General features: G+C 41.0%; 1 protein-coding gene across 2 annotated transcripts in view; it reads right to left on the reverse strand.

The window, feature by feature from the left end:
• Window positions 1–677: 677 nt before the first annotated feature.
• Window positions 678–18,325, reverse strand: part of atp2a3 (ATPase sarcoplasmic/endoplasmic reticulum Ca2+ transporting 3) — a 54,385-nt gene continuing 36,737 nt past the window's right edge. Inside the window, exons 9-22 of one of the 2 annotated variants that reach the window (XM_028030786.1) lie at window positions 15,732–15,820; window positions 15,094–15,196; window positions 13,137–13,268; window positions 9,751–9,867; window positions 9,285–9,503; window positions 8,393–8,728; window positions 5,538–5,758; window positions 5,136–5,338; window positions 4,955–5,040; window positions 4,708–4,841; window positions 3,623–3,740; window positions 3,073–3,190; window positions 2,885–2,915; window positions 678–2,764 (exon numbers count right to left, since the gene is read on the reverse strand). In XM_028030786.1, the coding sequence (XP_027886587.1) occupies window positions 2,911–2,915; window positions 3,073–3,190; window positions 3,623–3,740; window positions 4,708–4,841; window positions 4,955–5,040; window positions 5,136–5,338; window positions 5,538–5,758; window positions 8,393–8,728; window positions 9,285–9,503; window positions 9,751–9,867; window positions 13,137–13,268; window positions 15,094–15,196; window positions 15,732–15,820 (1,881 nt within the window). In that variant the 3' untranslated portion in view covers window positions 678–2,764; window positions 2,885–2,910. The remainder of the gene's footprint in view (window positions 2,765–2,884; window positions 2,916–3,072; window positions 3,191–3,622; window positions 3,741–4,707; window positions 4,842–4,954; window positions 5,041–5,135; window positions 5,339–5,537; window positions 5,759–8,392; window positions 8,729–9,284; window positions 9,504–9,750; window positions 9,868–13,136; window positions 13,269–15,093; window positions 15,197–15,731; window positions 15,821–18,325) is intronic. The other variant, XM_028030785.1, reaches the window with a different exon arrangement.

Raw genomic sequence — 18,325 nt, forward strand, 5'->3', positions numbered from 1 at the left:
TTCGTGACCAAGAAAAGAGCATCTTGTTAATTTGTTACAGAAACCGAAGTATTTCTGATCTAGTTTGTAGTACAAATATCTTAGTACACTTGAAATAAGACAAAACAAACTTACAAGTAAATTTTCAGCAAGACATAAGAACTCACTACAAGTCAATATTACCTTGATATTGTTGAAAAAGTACTACTTATAAGTGAATTAACCTGCCAGTGGCAGATTATTTCACTTAACATCTGACACTTTTTCATCAATATTAATTAATGACTTAAGACAAATTTCTATATCATGTTGAAAATTTACTTGTAAGTTAGTTTTGTCTCATTTAAAAGTACACTGAGATATTTACAGGAGAAACTCGACCAAAAATGCTTGGGTCAGGTTCAGTAACGTTGCAGTGTGATCAAAACTGGGGACCCGACGCCGTGTGGATGGGTATTCAATCAGCACCCCACTGACGTTCTAGTTCTTAAATGTGCGTTCTCTACCTTAACAAAGAAACAAGACCCTCCCCTGAGAAACAGCCCCACCCACAGAGCACCGAGACCCTCTGCCCCCACCCCAAAACAAACTCCTGCAAAAGCAAGACTTAAAAACACACATCAACCCCACTCCCACCCACCATTCCACGTCGGTTCATTCAGTCAAATACATTGTCTAGTCTTTTAAAAAAAAAAAAAAAAAAAAAAAAATCTGTGAGTAAACCGCAAAAGCGCTGAGAGAGCGAGCGGAGCTGAGGAAGCAGGACACGGGGCGAGCGGACGTTCATTCGCTCACAGCGAGGAAGGGGGAAAAGCTCCATGGCGACACATTCATTAGGGCCACATCATTATTTTGGATGTGCAGTGGGCTTTATAAGACACGGACGCTTCACATAGTGCACAGTGGAGACATTCAATCAGTTTAACTCATAAAAAATGGGGTATATTTAGATTTTTTTCACATAAGACTAATTTATCTCAATAAAGCTGCAAAGGAGAAAGCTTGCAGAAAAACGTTAATGTTTTATCTCTTTGGTGAGATCTTATTCTTACAACTTATGATCGCCTGCAGAGTTATTTTTTCACTTAAACTACAGATGAACTGAGGAGAAAATTGACTAAAATTGCCCAATTCCCATCCCACTGGTACCAGTTCTTGTTGAACTGTTAATTCAAGCCAACAAGACTTGAATTACCAGTCTTGTTGGAAATTCAAAAATGTCGACTCGAGAGCAAGACTTTCAGCAGAAAACAAGAATCCTGAGCAGAATATGTTGAAGTTTTTCCGTTTTTATATTTGCTTTGCTTTCCACTTGTAGCTGTCATGGAAGATACAAAATTTTGGACGTCAGGGTTCAGCTCCTCTATAACACACTAAAGCTAGCTATGATAGCCGCTAACAAACTATGGAAAATGCTAGCTTTGTAATGAGTTTGTCAATGTTAGCTATTTAATGAGTTTGTCTTTGTTTTAAAACATCTGTAGTCAGCGATGTCACCTCCATTTCTAATATAAACTAGAATAAAGCTAGCTAGAACTGATCACCCTATATCTTTTTGTTGAACAGAAATTTGAACTGGGAAATTTTGGTTTTGGTAGGTAAAGCTTTACAAACAAACCCAGACATCAAACATCTGGCACAAAAGTCTGATTAGTGCATCTTAAGCTAAGCTAATCGATATCAAAGGCTAACACACTTAGCTCCTCTGCTGATGCTCTATTTCTTCCTGTTTTTAATGTAGAAGAGTCAGTTTGGCAGCTGTGAAAATGTTTACGGACAGACGGACGGACGGTGTGTGGATGATTTTAATGAGGCAGATTTAAGGCTAGGACTTGTATTTTTTAAATTTAGCTTTGCTGGGGATCGTTCCGTTTTGCCCGTCGCGTCGGCTGACCTCAGCTCCTCGAGTCAAGAGCTGATAGAAGCAGCTAAAGCGGCATAAAGCTATTCACACCTTTGACCCCAACCACCCAAAAATGGACCCCAACCTGAGGCTCAAAGCTGCCTCATCAAACAGAGCATAAGAAAGAGAAAAAGAGAGAGAGAGAGAGGTTGTAGACGAGGGGAAGCCTAGGAAGAGTTTGCTTGAAGCGTACACACAAACGGCGAAGACGAACTGGGAGTTGTTCTGATGAGACCGTGCTCCTGCAGCTGTGTGGGTGGTGGCAGCGGCGGGCTGCGGGACATGAACACGGTGGCTCTCCCACGCACACTCAGCCTCCAGGTCCTGCCTCTCCTCGTCTTTTCTCTCTATGTGTATAGTCTCTCCTCCACCTCTCTTTCAGACTCTGTGTTGAATTAGTATGAAGTTCCCCTCCTCCCCCCTCCACACAAACCCCCTTCCCTCCCTCAAGATCATTTCTGCACCTCTCTGTTTGTACTGTACAGTGAAAAAGAGCAAATGAGCAGAAATGGTGTTAAGAAGCCCAAGGCCGTTTTATCCTCTTTCCTTTCTTGTTTTTTTTCTGCAGTCATTTCTCATCGTCGTAGCTAAAAAAGAAAAGTCGTGCATTTGCAAGCACACACTCGGACACACGCAACCCCCTAAACACTCGTACCGAGCCGGAACATAAACCCTCTCTCTGTTTCTCTCAGGTCGTTTTTTTCAGCGGCGCCGTGTTTGGACATGCGGGGGTGGGGGGGAACGAGGGCCGGGGAGAGAAAAGGTTCCTAGCTCATAAAAAGGGAGAGTGTAGCTGTGTGTGTGTGTCTAACTATGCGAATGCGACAAGGGAGAGGTCTTAGTTCTGCTGCCATCTCCGCCGATATTTCTTCTCCTCGTCATCTGCCGGGGAAACACAAAAAAGAAAGAAAACATGGTTTAGAGAATGAAATAGGCTGTTTATGTTAGTCCGATTCTAAAGCAGAGAAGAAAGAGAGAAAGGAGGAAATAAAGCTGCGGTACCTTTTCACAGAAGGTGAGATAAACATTTATGCTGATATGGAAAGCAGGGGAAGAAAGAAGCAGGACAAAAGGATCAGAAATGTGGAAAAAGCTGCTGAACATTAGAGAAAAAAGAAACAAAACAGAACCAGTTTAATAAAAACTGAAATTCATGAAGTGGGTTTTCCTACACTTGGACCCCAACTTACCTTCTAAATGGTTCCTGGACATATATTTCAGTGCTTCGTCCAGAAGGATGACAGGAATGGAAATCTTTAGGACCATGATCCACTGGGACCAGCGCAAAGGGGTCACCTGGAAGATCAGCTGAGGGGCAAAGAAAACCCATTCAGAAATATTTAAAATGAAACTGTACGACCTGCGGCCGAACAATGGGGACTTAAAAGTTTTATCACAATTCTTTTTGGAATTGTTGTGATAACGATAAAGGTGACGATAAGAACTATTTAAACCTTTTTTTTTTAAGGTAACTGCATAACACCAATTCAGACAGTTTTTTGGGGTTTTAAACATCATTAACTGGACTATGTTATGACAGTGACAAATTCAGATTCTTGTCATAGTATTAAATTTATCCCAAAAAATGATAAACAATATGATAAATGGCCACCCCTAGTAGACCTCAAAATATTGAATAGTTTTGTTGGTCAGTTTTTAACATTTAATAATACAGGGGTGCTGTGGTGGTGCAGGGGTTAAGCACAACCCACATACTGAGCGGGCGTCCTGAGTACTCACCGGCAGAGGCTCGACGTACAGGATCAGGAAGTGGAGGGACAGAGACAGGATGATGGCTCCCAGCAGCCAAATATTGACCCAGGGAGGCATCCTGAGCAGGGACTGGTTCTCAGACAAACTGCCAAGACAGAAAAGAAAAAAAGCTAACATCGTTCTAAGAAGTAACACGCACAACTATGAGGCGCGGTTCTACAGTTATTTCTTTGTCTACCACAAAACAGCTAACTTGAAGCTAACCGTTAGCTAGGGCCAGCCAGGTGGTATTTGTTTGGTTCACTGTGTTGAATGGGTAAATATAATTTATTGGCTGTAATAGCAATATTAATCAGGGTTTCTGCAGGTTTCACCGACTCAAATTTACTACTTAAGACTATTATGAACTAAATTTAAGACCTGGTATCTTAAATGTATCTATGCGCATCTAAAAATGTTCAAAAGAAAATCAAATGCTTTATTTATTTTAAAGATGTATATCTTCATTATAAAATGTAAGACTTGTGACTGAAATATTTATAGCCAAATTAACTTTCTTAAACAAATTTAAGACATTTTAAGGCTGCAATGATAGATACATAAATTTATGGATTTTTAAGACTTTTTAAGATTTCACGGTTATAGATGTTGGCCCAAATGTTCAAATCGCTGCATCCCCAATTATTTAAGTTCATGCTAACTTGATTATTAGGCATTGTTGAGTTTGAAATTAGACTACATCTGTTTCACTTTGTATTTTATTTTCATTCCCCCCCTACACTTAAGGTGTAAAAATAACAATTGTCATAACATCTAGTAGTAAGATGGTGTGTTGGAGCATATCAAAATTGTAACACAAATCTGATCAAATGCACAAATTCTACCTCCAAAAATCCATCTATCCTGCTTCCTTAAGTTAAGTAACACCAGTTTTTATAAGGAGAAACAGTAAAGAGCTGTCAGTGCTGTTGTTATCCACACTGTAGCTGAATCCCTCCTTCAAAGGGCTTGTTGTGTCGCTGGATAACAGTGTCTGATCCCTTTAATAACAATCTGACAGCCCTGACATTCAGCGCCCGTCTGCTCGGCCTCTACGTCAGACAGCCACTGACCTGTTGAGGGCGTTGAACATTTCGATAGTGACCAGCACCGACAGCGCCATGGTGGTGGGGTAGCGGGACTCAAACACCTCGCAGTCGATGTCCTTGAACATCGGGTTGTCCTCTGTGCACTGCATGAAGTGTCGCTGTGTGCAAAGGGAGAAGAAAAGAGAGGTTCAATGCGAAAACATGGCTGGAGATTCAGAGATCAGAGGTTTGCTGCAATGGGCAAAAACCTGTAAAAACAGGCTGAGCTCACCAGCTGGTAGAAAGACACCTGAGGGCCCTCTTCATCAAACAGGTACCACCATGTGGCTGCACTCACTGTTCCAAGGCCCACATATCCTAAAGGAAAATTATAAATCAAGGTAAAAAATAAAACAAGTACAACAAAATGAGCCATAGGAATCCATTTCTCATCGTCTCAGACGTAACGTTACCTCCAATGGCGAGGTATCTGAAGAAGAGCCAGCCAGAGATGAGCGGCTCCTTTGGGTTACGGGGCGGTTTGTCCATGATGTCCAGGTCTGGGGGGTTGAAGCCCAGGGCGGTGGCAGGAAGCCCGTCGGTCACCAGATTCACCCACAGCAGCTGGACGGGGATCAGCGCTTCGGGGAGACCCAGGATGGCTGTCAGGAAGATGCTGAGGAGACAAAGCAGGTCAGGTGAGGACCGGGAGGGCCGGGCGGTGCGGCTTAAAAACAAATGGCGTCCCTCTCTGGACACTATTGCTGGAAGAACAAATCTAGATTTTCCGAAAATTCAATCTTCAACCACCAAAAATTGAGTGCAATGGATGCGGCGTCGAGCCCTAAGTGGAGTTTTTCAGGTTTCAGCCTCACCACACGACTTCTCCCACGTTGGAGGAGATGAGGTATCTGATGAACTGCTTCATGTTGTTGTAGATGGCCCGGCCTTCCTCCACTGCAGCCACGATGGTGGAGAAGTTATCGTCGGACAGCACCATCTCAGACGCAGACTTAGCCACTGCCGTGCCGGAGCCCATGGCGATGCCGATTTCTGCCTTCTTCAAGGCCGGGGCATCATTCACGCCGTCTCCCGTCTGAGAGAAACACAATTCGTTACATAACACGAGACACTAATTTAATAACAGCTCCAAATTAAGGGAAAATTATTATTTTTTTGCTGCAAAACACAAACTCTTTAAGTATTTTTCACCTAATGTCAAGTGTATTAAAATATTTGAATTAGAAAGTAGAGATGCATAATATATTGACACTAACGTTGGTATCGGCCAATATTAGTAATTTTTTTAATGTGTTGGTCCAATAAATAAAATTGGGTTGATAACCGATATTTAGTTCCACTTTGTTGCCATTTGTTTCTGGAGGAGCAGGGAAGTAGGTCGGTCAGGTGACATTTGTTTAGTCATGTGACGGTGACAGTGTCGCAGCAAAGGATTGTGGGGAGTTTAACTGGAGCAGAAAAGCAGTTGTGTCATTTTTTTCAAGGTGTTGAAAGGGTGGTAAAGTATATATAATATATAAGACTTCAGCAAACACAAATGGAAGAAAAGTGGATGAAATGGACAACATTCAAGACAAAAGACAGCAACAAAAAATAAAGAACTAGACAAACTAGATGGGACAAAGGTGAAATAGAGGAATAGTTCCCAAGAAAGGCTGCACAGTGGCGCAGTTGGTAGCACTGTTGCCTTGCAGCAAGAAGGTCCTGGGTTCGATTCCCGGCCGGGGTCTTTCTGCATGGAGTTTGCATGTTCTCCCTGTGCATGCGTGGGTTCTCTCCGGGTACTCCGGCTTCCTCCCACAGTCCAAAAACATGACTGTTAGGTTAATTGGTCTATCTAAATTCTCCCTAGGGGTGTGTGTTGTGTGTGAATGGTTGTTTGTCCTGTATGTCTCTGTGTTGCCCTGCGACAGACTGGCGACCTGTCCAGGGTGTACCCCGCCTCCCGCCTGGAACGTAGCTGGAGATGGGCACCAGCAACCCTCCCGACCCCATTAGGGACAAGGGTGAACAGAAAATGGATGGATGGATGGATGGAGTTCCCAAGAAAAAGTTTTATGTCACGTAGAATGTGAAGTGTTCATGTACATTGTGTATGTAAACAAATGTGAAAAATACTAATAAACAGTTAAATGATAAATATATATATATAGTATATATAATATCTACAATATCTGTAAATATCAGTTAACGTACATAACTGCAATATTTATATTGTATATCAATACGGGTCCCAATCGATGCATCCCTTCTTGATATAAGACAAGTTAAAAGTAACTTATCAGCAAGATATATACAATTGTTTAAGTCAATAATTCTTGAATACAGATTTTCTTTAAAAAATTGATATTACTGAGATTTTTTTCCCACTTAAAACACAAAAAATATCTGCCAGTGAAAATTGTACCTTTTTGGAAATTTATATTCAAAAATTACTGACAAGAGTATTTATCTGGCTGAAAGGTTACTTTTGTCTTATCTCAAGTATATTAAAATATTTGCAGTAGAAACTAAACAAAAATAATCTAAAGATGAACTGCAAACAAGATATTTTAAAGCTCCTAAAGCTGAGCCGGGGGAGACATCTCGCTTTCAAACAGAAGAAGCTAACAACGTCGGCTCGATTAAACTCCGTCGGGGTTTATTCAGATCTGGACACGAGACGGATCCGTCAGTGGTGGCAGGGCCTTGAGAGCAGTTCTGGATTTATGGGAGAACTGGACAACATCTGACAGCCAAGTGGTGATATTGTTGCCTCGTCGCCTTCCCTGGTGATCGGCTTCTCTTCTGAGGCGCGTGTCAGATAGGGAGCGGCGAAGCGAGTGACAGATATTGATGGCTCAGTCTGAAGGCGCAGCCTCAGTGAGACCGCCGTTTCTCCTCCGCTGTTTAGATGTTTGTTACACAGCCGGCACACACTTTTGTGCCAGGCTGCAATTTTATCTTTATTTCTTTTAATTATGAGAACAAAATCGTAATACTACCAGAATAAAGTGGTGCTTTATGTGAACATCATGAGAAATAACAAAAGATTTAAATGAGGAAGTTATGTGTTTTGTCAAGCCTGTCACAATTAAGGAATTAGTGGTATGATAAATTAATTTCTGTTGTGATAATTAACATTTTTTGATGAACAATTTTGTTTACAGAAACATCATAATCCATCTTTTTTATTGTTTTTTGCTCCATGTGGTTTTTCTGTTTTGTTTGTTCTTTTTAGTTGTGTTTTATTTACGTTCCAATGTGGGGTATTCTTTAGAAAATGTAAGTTTATTGGTCTTTGAGAGGACGAACTTGCGTTATTATACCATTAATAAAAATATTGCTTGAAAATGGTCGGAAAAAAAATATATTACTCTTTGTCGCAATAACTGTTAATAATTCAGTGATAATTTATTGTTGAAAATTTGTAATAACTAAACTTTTTTCCTCATTAAAACAATTTTTTTTCTTTTATGACTTCTTTCTGTTAAAGTTGCATCTTTATTCAGCTATCATTATGACTATATGCTCATAATTAAAAAAGTCCAAGATACTCCGTCGTCCAACTCACAGAAGGAATGACTGAAATAAAAGCCACTATTGGGAAATATTTTCTGTCATTTGTAATTTCATTTTAAGAAAAGAAACCAAAAAATTTGCGGAAATTAGATTGCGTGAAAAAATCATCGATTTCATTTGTAAGCCTCATCGCTCGTTAACTTCTCACCATGGCTGTGATCTCGTCGAACGACTGCAGGTATCCGACTATTTTGGACTTGTGCGCTGGCTCGACGCGGGCAAAGCACCGGGCGCGTTTCACCGCCTCTCTCTGCTCTTCGGTCGTCAAGTCGTCGAACTCGCGGCCCGTGTACGCCTTCCCCTTTACGTCCTCCTCCTCGCCGAAGATGCCGATGCGTCTGCAGATGGCCACGGCCGTGCCTTTGTTGTCTCCCGTGATCATGATGACGCGGATGCCGGCCTCGTTGCACAGCTTCACCGAGCCGATCACCTCCTTCCTGGGCGGGTCCAGCATGCCAACGCAGCCGACGAACGTCAGGCCCATCTGAAAGAAGGGAGAGGAGAGATGGGAGAGGCTGAAGGGGCTTTCACTGTATGGACAGACGGAAAACCAGATGGATGAATGATTAAAGCATAAATGAATGGATGGAAAAGAAGGAAACCAATAAAGAATCTTCTATATTGCAGTCAAATGTTAATTAAACTGAGCATTTTTATACTTATCTGGGCATGAAAAATACTTCAGTTCTTACATTCCAGACAATTCCAGAGTTTTCAGGAAACTTGGGAGTTTTGTGCCCAATTTTTACGGTCCTTAAACCAAACCTGGAATCAAGTGAGACGACCAAGTTCTACAGAACCACACAGCTGGCTGATCCTGAGGAACTGCTAGCAGCAGGAACAGCTAGCATGAAATCAGCTGACTAGCAACAGCTTGCTAACAAGGTAGCCATTAGCCTGTGTCATATATTCAAAGTCATCTCCAACTTTTAAAAGCAGGCATTTTTAATAGGACTAAAAGGATTTAAAATATTTCTAGAAGAATAAATTATGTGACTGTTTGACCAACATGTGACCGCTAACTCAGCCCCTCCATGTACCTCGTATTCTGCGAACTTGCTGGCGTTCTCCAAGTCCATGTCCTCTTTGCGCGGCGGCGTGTCGTGGGTGGCCAGAGCGAGGCAGCGCAGGGTGTCCTTACCCGTCCCCCACTCCCTGATCTTACACATCAGCTGCTCGCGCAGGGCTGGCGTCATGGCAACCTTTGTCGTTCCCACACGCAGGTAGTCACACCTCTCCATCACGCTTTCAGGAGCACCCTGTGATGGGGAAAAAAATTAAGTCAACAACAATTTAAACAAACAAAACATGGAAGTTAGAAAAAAAAATTTTTATACTCAGTATGAAAACACATTTTTAAGCACTAACAGAATTAGAGATTTTATCCAATTGAGAATATTCTTTGTTCTCAGTATGGAGAATTGTTGCGACACTCAGAAGGAAACTTTTATAGAGTCTAAATTATATCCAAGAACATATACACACACTATGCTTATGTCCCCATACCTTAATAAACATCTTGCTCTGGGCGCCTGCTTTGACAGGAGTGCAGTAGACGGACATGGACTTGCGGTCACGGGAGAACTCCAGAGTGAATTCCTTCTTCATCAGCTGCCTGATTACCTGACGGCGACAGCAGAGGATGGAGGAAAGTGAAACAAAACAGGAGAAGAAGAAGAATAAAGAGGCAGAGGCTGAACTGAGTAAGCATAAGGATCAGTCAGGTTAGTAGCTCGAGAGTCGAGGCTGAGCTCCTGGCAGCTTAACGACGGGAATTCACAGGTGAGAGTCGACCGGCTCGTCCTCAAATCTGACTCAGGATCATCAGAAAGGACAGATGGAAACGTGGAAACACTGCAGTCAAATGTTAATTACTCTGCAGACTACTATGTTCTGTATTTTATTGGGTTTTTATGCGATTGGCCAACTAAAACTGTCATTCAATCATTTTACTGACCAAAATCTATGTGAGCAAAATGAACTAGGGTTCCAACTAACGATTATTTTAGTAATCGAGTATTCTGACGATTAATCAGAGTAAAAAAAATTTGAACATTCTGCAGATTTTTCTTTAACCAAATTTTTGTTTTACAATATTATTTATATATAAGAAAAGGCAAATAAACAAATAATAAACAAATAATTCCTTTATTGAATAAGAAAATAAACATTTTATTGACTAAAATGCGATACAGTCCTTTAGTGCAAAGGACTGTGGGGAGTTCTGCTGATAGAAAAATACTTCTAACATCGATATGTGAAAGGCTAAGAAGTTTTCTGCTCGACTGAAGGTCCGTACAGTGTAGGGCTGATCTGTTGACGAGGTTTCCATTAATAATTGAAAAGCAAGCGGTGCTTAATAGGAGATTTTTAATTTTTTTTAAACAGAATGTTAACCAGGTCAAGCTAAAACTATGCCACTTGAGGAGTTCTTGGTGGAACTTATCTACAGACAAAGAAGGATTTCTCTATAAATGCTAAATATATATTCTTTTATATAGTTTTGGCTTAAATTCTGCTCAGAGTATGTTCTTCTTTTCAGCGAATGCCCTTTCTATGAGCTTATTCCAGTTAACAATCAATGACTAAATTAGTTGACAATTATTTCAATAATCAATTGTTTCAGCCCTAACATGAACATGCCTCAGTCTGCACTGTGATGCCTTGTCCTACCAGTAGGGGTCCTTCTAGTTACGATCCTGTTTCGATGAGCCTGCTAAGGCTGACCGGATAGGATAACAGATGTCCAACTAGATCACTGCAGGTGATGAACTTGAACTGGATCCTGTAACCTGCCGCTACATCACATCAACAACTGGATGTTTATCTGAGCTCCTCTTTGTTTCTTGGCTCTGCACCTTCCAGCAGAAGCCTAAAAAAACATTTTAGGCAATTTTATTAAGACATCACTTTATTGCAGAAAGTTTATTTGGAGATTACAAAATAAAACATAAAAAACACGCCTCCCTAATACTTGTTCTAACTTCACTCTTCTCATTAGAGCGTTCGCCGATCGCCGCGGTCCAAACAGTGGTGGGGGGAAGGGTAGAGGGACGTCTCACCAACATCGGCTCATCGGTCTGTTAACTGTTAATCGTTAACACAGCAGGACCCTTTGACCATTCCCACATGATGAACTTAAACTACTCCAGGACGAAAGCAGCTGGGAGATGTTCTCACGGGCAATTTGTCCTAAGACATAAGCAAACGATCACCGACACACCCTGAAGTCAAACATGTGTCAAATGACAACAACGTGCTTCATTAACGAGTCTTTGTGTGAGGAGAAAGCGACCTGCTGACTTTAGTCTTTAATTATCCACCCGGAGTTAAACAATACTTAAATGTGAAGCATGATCTGAAATAAATATGCGGAAGAGAGCCAAATTAGAAAGGATGGATGCCATTAGAACGCCAAGCAGATTAATCACAACCTCACAAACTGGTGTTGCTGTGGATGTCAGAATGAAAACTGAGGAGAAATAACCAGACGTGCGCAGGGAAGAGGCTTCAGCAGCTGTTATTGGACAGTTAGCAAGATCTACACCCTGTTTATAACTGTCACTCTAATAGCCTGAAGCGATAAAGGAAAAGAAACCAGAAGTGATATGTGATAGTCTTGGTTTATTATCATAATAACGGTGGAAGGTTTGCAGTGAAACATGACAACCTCACTAGAATATCAGGAGTTTTAGCATGTTCTACCTGCAGATTGAAGAGAGAAAAAAAGAGACCATAACACTGTGAAGTATGGCAGTGGCAGCCTTAGGTTTTGGGGCACTGGTGCATTTTACAGTAGAAGGACATCATGAGTCGGCCTGTCGGGGTAACAAATTTTACTGGACGACAAATTGTTATTGTCGTTTAGAGACCATTTTCCAGTAATGGAAATGAACACACTGTTAAAGGTCAAACTTTAAACTCTACAAACATTTAACACTGAATCTGGAAGACATTTGAAATATCCAGAAATAAATAAACAAAACAACAGAAACAACAAATAAAATTAATTATGAAGTCTCTGTAAACAAAATTGTCCTTCCAAAGAAAGGGCAAGTTGAGACCAGAACACCAGACTAAAGACTTTTGTCATCCAGTTTTTGGTAGAAAGAAAAAAAACAAAAACGATAAACCATGCAAATAAAAATTATTGCGTTTGCTTTAATTTATCATGCAATTACTTAATTTCTTGTTTATTGCGACAGGCCCAATTATGAGGGAAAACTTCAACACATCTAGAGAAAACTCTGACTGACGTAATCAAGTTAAAAATGTCTTTAAACCAGGGTTGCCCCCATCTGATATTGATATCAAAAATTGGTCCGATAACAGCCAAAAAACAAGTACTGAATTCTATCGACCCGCATCTAAAATCTTCAATACAAGCACGTGAATTGAAGCACTTCGCTCCAGCATTTAGTCCGGCCCACATTTCTATCAAACATCACTTGCATCCCACATGCAAACTCACTGGTTAATAATAAATGCACTTATACCAGTTATTGTTGACTATTGTTCTCTATTTGAGCAATATGACTTGATCAAGTCTTTTTTAACATTCCACACAACAAAATAAATAATAAAAGTATATATGATTTGAGATGATATTGTATTGGGTCAGTACTGGTATCACATCAGAAGTGAGGAAATTATATTGGGATGCCCCCACTTTAAAAAGTAGAAAAGGTCAGATAAACTTTTAGCAGTTTAGAAATGGTAACATTTTAAAAACTTTGTATACCCCGACCTCTAAACCTGAACCCAATGCTCAAAAATAAAAAAATCCAAGGTCACCAGTGTCGAATGAGATGCTGAAACATGCACGACTGAAAGCGCACACAGCTCAGTGGAGATGCTGCAGTCTCCACAAAGGGAAATCTTAGCGGGCTTACCGAGTTGCAGGCACCGGCGCGCTCCACCTTGGTGAGTCCTGACAGGTCGGTCTTAAAGACGTTCATCTTCTCCACCAGAGTGGTGAGGGCCGTCTCAGTGGCCTCCCCCACCTTCTCATAAACCCCTTTACTCTGCAAGAGGACAGATTAGCGTTAAATTTCAACAGTCACAGAAAACAGTCAAATGCCGTGCTAGACGTCAACAAACAGCCTGAACGTTTAGTCAACGATGACCCTAAAGCAAATACCCTTTGAGCATCTTTTAAATATGGCCGACAAAGTTTGAGCCCAGCATGAAAAATGTTTTGGCTTTGCCGGCTGAGACGAGGCACTAATGGTAAACAGCACACATCATTTATCTGTGAGAGGCCATAGATGGCAGTGAAACTCCTCGTTTCTCTCTAGTATTCCCATCTTCCTCCTCCTCGTCTTGCTCCTCTGTCCTTCTCACATGGGCTAGCACGCTCATCTTAGCATTTCTTTTAGAAATGAGCCAAACTGGTGGCAAAGAGGCTATTTCTGAAAACTGAAATCTCGAGGGGATGGGAACAAGATGAGAACCGCTTTGTCCCTGGCCTCCCCACTCAGCGTGGTTACCATGATAACGTGGTGTTGACAAAGAGGTGAGAAAAACAATGTGAACCAGGGAGAAGACGATACGCGAGAGTAAAATTAGCTCGGAGGAGCAGAATGCTTGTACAAGAAAGTGGCCCGTGTTCTCCAAATAAATTACCCTCTCGCAACACTGGATGTGGACGAGAGAAACCTAGAGAAGAATTCAGAACCCTTAAAACTTTTATTTGCATTGTTATTTCAAAAACAACCAACGACTGTTTCAGCATTGTGAAGTGGAAGGAAAATGATGGACAGCAAGTTTGGGGTACGTCTCTACCAGGCTGAAACTTTTGCTCCTATTTCACCGTGAAATCACAGAGATCATCTGTGTATTTAGTGTGGACTTTGAGCCATTGTAACACAAATATTCCTGCACCAATAAATTGCCCAGACAAATAAATTGGACCTGATTTCCTTTAGTTTGGGAAAACAATCGGGTGATGATTGAATGTAAAAAAAAAAAAAGATCTTATCTACCTTTGAAAAGGTCTGAAAGTCACCCACTGCCCTCTTTTGCTCTGTGGTGAGAGCAGGTGTGGTGAACAACAGTCAGCACACCGTTGCCAAATTAGCAACTTTGTCATTATATTTAGTGATTTCTCAGGCAAAAATAAAATAAATAAATAAATTGGTAAGCAAAATCGGCAGGTCAGGCTGATCAGCCAAATCCCCCCCCCCCAAAAAAAACTGCAACTGGAGGAGCAAGGAAGTAGGTCGGTCATGTGACATTTGTGACAACTAACACATTGTAGCTCTGGCTGTATGTTTATGGTCACTGGAAGGTGAATTAACCCCCAAATGTCACGTCTTTCGAAGCCACTCCCAGGTTTTCCCTGTCCTAAACTTCATCACTCCACTTCTCTGATCGGTGCTCAGTGAGGCAGCTTTGTCTTGATGTGTTTGCAGTTCTTTTAAAGTTTTTATTTCATAGCCATGGACAGTGCCAAGTAATATCTTGGTGTATGGTTTCATAACCTAACCCTTATCCACAACTTTCTGCCGGACCTGTCCGCCAACTTCCTTGGTTTTTTGATCCTGACTTTTCTCTAATGTTCTCTAAAAACCTCTGAGACCAGAAACAGAACAGCTGGATTTAAAATTAGATCAAATTACAGTCTAAGTATTTCTAAATTAGGTAACTTCTGAACCCTGAGCTTTATTTACTCAGAATAAACGGGGTAGATACAACATTCATTAAAACCATGTAGTTTTTCTTTAGCTTCAGACTTTGCACCACTTTGTGTTGCCTTCCCCGTACATCCCAATAAATACCATTAAGGTTTACCATAAAAAATATTTAAAAGTTCTGCGTTGCAACTCAAAAAAACTGTATGCAAATGACCTCGTTGTAGTCCAGCGAGGAGTCGTTGCACATGGAGCAGATGGTGGCCAGCTCCAGCAGACCGTCATAGTCCCCGCACTGGACGGGTCTGTTCCCTTTAAGTCTGGGAGAAAAAGAAGCAGTCAGATGGCGGGAAAAAACACTTCACATAAGTCAGAGTAGGTTTAGCCGGCAGCTGGTCAGCACTGCAGTGTCGAGAGGAGAAAACGGTGGCCGTACAGCGGTAAGCATACATTGTGTGCCTCTGTCACGCATCACTGATGACTGCATGGCGACCGTGGATCCCTTCCCTGTGGAGGCTGCAGCCGTTGCTAGCAGAGCTCCCACACAGAAACCCACACTGAGGCGTTATGAAAGCGTCAGGTTCACACGGAGCGGCGCGCTCGCTAAGCAGTCGAGCAAACAGCATGAGCTGCTGACATCGTTCTCCTGTCTAATGGACGGCCACCTACCTGCACACCTCCACAAAAACATGTTCGCCGACATCAAAAACAGCCCAACAAAGCAGAAGCGTCTTATTTCGTAGCTTATGGATATAAGTACAATAAAGTTGAGCCTTAAAGGAATATTTTTTAAGCTAAAAAGAAGAGGTGTTTTGTTTTTTTCCCCCCAGGTCAATCGCATTCTGCAAAACTCACATTTGTCCCTCGGGGGCATATGTAGACCCAGTGATGGAGAACTCGTGCAAGGGGCAGCTTGAATCCTCCACTTTGTCTGTAACGAACATCTGTAAGAGGAGAAACAGTTAAAAGATGAGTCGACAGAGAAAAGCTGAGTTTTGCCCTTGTTATGTGGCTGCAAGGTGTTTTTAAAAAAGTCAGATGAGTTAATCTGTACAAATCTGTGTGTGACAAAGATTTAGTTTTGTTTTCTGTATGTAGTTATTCAAGCACAGCCACTTATCATCTTTGGTTATTTTTAAAGATTTCCCCCTTATTCACTTCCGAGACTTCCAGCAGACCAGATGATCTGTTCTAAGAATCCACAACGACTGAAGGGAAATTGATCTTTCAAGGAAACAAAACAGAGACATTCTAGTTTGTTGTTACAGGCAGAAAACTGACAATGAAGCAGCAATGAACTGGAGTTTAAACAAATATTTAACATAAATGTGTATATATAGAATGATATTACGGTGGAGTTACACGTGAGCAAATTTAAAAGACTATTTGCTTCGTTCTTATACGGATTTTGATATTATTTGATTCTCTACTTCCTTTTTGTAGTTTCCTGCAAAACGCAGCTGATTTAGGTTTTTCTATAGCACAAAGTGATTTGTTGATTCATTAAGTGTACACATACATTCTTGTTGCCGATTGTATTTTTGATCAAATTAAAATTTTCCCGGTGTGCGGCAAAATCATATTTCGATTTTATCTGTTGTCTTAACTATCCAGTCACGTGTTGCTAAATTATTCAGCTAGCTTTTTGCAGGCTGCATATCCAGCCTCTTAATTTACTTCCTACTTCCTGAAATCAGTCTGCCACACACCCAACTTTAAAATACATTTTGTATGATAAAAGATGCAAAGTAAAGAAAATGGAAATGATCAAAAAGTACCGTCAAAGGGGGTGAAATTTTGACATAAAGGTTTTCACACGATAAATAAAAATGTCAAGGATCAAATTCCTTTGTTTGTACCAATACCGTCACTGCATCTTGTGTTGCGGCTTTTTTTGCAGGCACTGTACTATCCCCTCACTATTTTTGGACGTCAAAAACGCCTACAAGCATCATGGGAGTTGCGGTTCTCAAAGTAATTTGTGAGACACTCGTACTTGAAACCTGCTCCAGTGAACTGGTGAGATTAGAAAAAAAGGAAAACGTTCCTTTGAGGAAACAAGAAAGAAAGGCATTTTAAAAAACGATTATCAGTAATATTGAGAAAAATCAGCAAACATGAATTGAAAACATGTCTGTGACTTCTCTGATCAACTGCCAGGAAGTTACTAAGTTAGTTATTTGGTCATAATAATTAATTAGTAGCTTTGTTGGAAACACCTGTGGGTGTCTGATATTTAGCTGTTTAGAAGGACAATAACTGTAATGACAGGCTGTCAGACAGGAAGGCAGCGGTTTCTCCCTAGAGCTACAATTTAATGCTACAGATGAGCCTTTACAAGAGGAAATCATCTGAACTGGCTCTCTGCAGCAGTCAGCACATCAAGTGGGCTGGAGTAGACGAGATAAAACACAGCTATAGTCACCACATTAAATTAGGATCGCACTCTTTAACACGTTGTGGTTTTGTCAGATCTGCAGTTGTACAAACGTAACATCTGATGATGATGAAAACCAAAGACTCTGTTTTCTAGAAGAAATCATTTTTAAACAGAAATTTCTATTGATTCATCTACCATTCAATGTACTACACAGAATATAGACTCAATACTTGATTATTCCTCTGTTTGCAGAAAAATAATGCTTTTTTTTCCCATCCACACTTTTTCCTTCCACTCAACTTTTCCCTCAATGCAATCACCTTTTCTACTTTTAGCTTCAATATGGAGGTTCTCAATGATTGAGTCAACATGGCCGTAACTCAACATTTCACCATTAAGAACCACCAGTGCTGCAAATATATCACCACTAATGCTGTACAGTACAACACTGTTTGGAAAGCATTACCAGCTAAATACTGAATTCCAGCTGTGATGAATTAATGCTTTGCATGCCAATAATGGATTGTATCAGCTGAATGTAGCCTCACTGCTCTAGATATCCACAGTAGATGAAGCACACTGATGTCAGATTGCTGCAAAAACACAAAATCTTACCGATCTTTTTTTTTGGGGGGGGGGGGTGTCTAGTTAGTGCAAATATCTTAATACACTTGAAATAAGACAAAACTAATGGAGTAACTTTTCTAGCAAGATGTGATGTGTTATTCTTTAAATGGGTCGCCGTTATCTGAAAGATGAAACTGTTGGGGAAAAAACAAAGAGTCAAACAGGAGTGATCTTTTTTCTTTTTGTTTTCTCCTCGCTAGACCGTCTCCAAGGAAACGAGGCGCAGTGTGATCCATGTGACTCAGTAGTAGCGGCAGAAGTTTGTTTCTTTTTTCCACCCTGCTCACTTCCTCAGACGTTACATAGGGATGCACTGTGAGTAACCCTGCTTACAGTAATGTGTGTGTGTGTGTGTGTGTGTGCGCTTCATGTGTATAAAAGTCGAAAGAAAATGGGAAATGCAGTGTCAGGATTCAGAGGGGAATCCCTGCACATGAGGGAA

This window comes from Xiphophorus couchianus, chromosome 11 (genome assembly GCF_001444195.1).
Source record: "Xiphophorus couchianus chromosome 11, X_couchianus-1.0, whole genome shotgun sequence".
NCBI classification, from domain to species: Eukaryota; Metazoa; Chordata; class Actinopteri; order Cyprinodontiformes; family Poeciliidae; genus Xiphophorus; species Xiphophorus couchianus.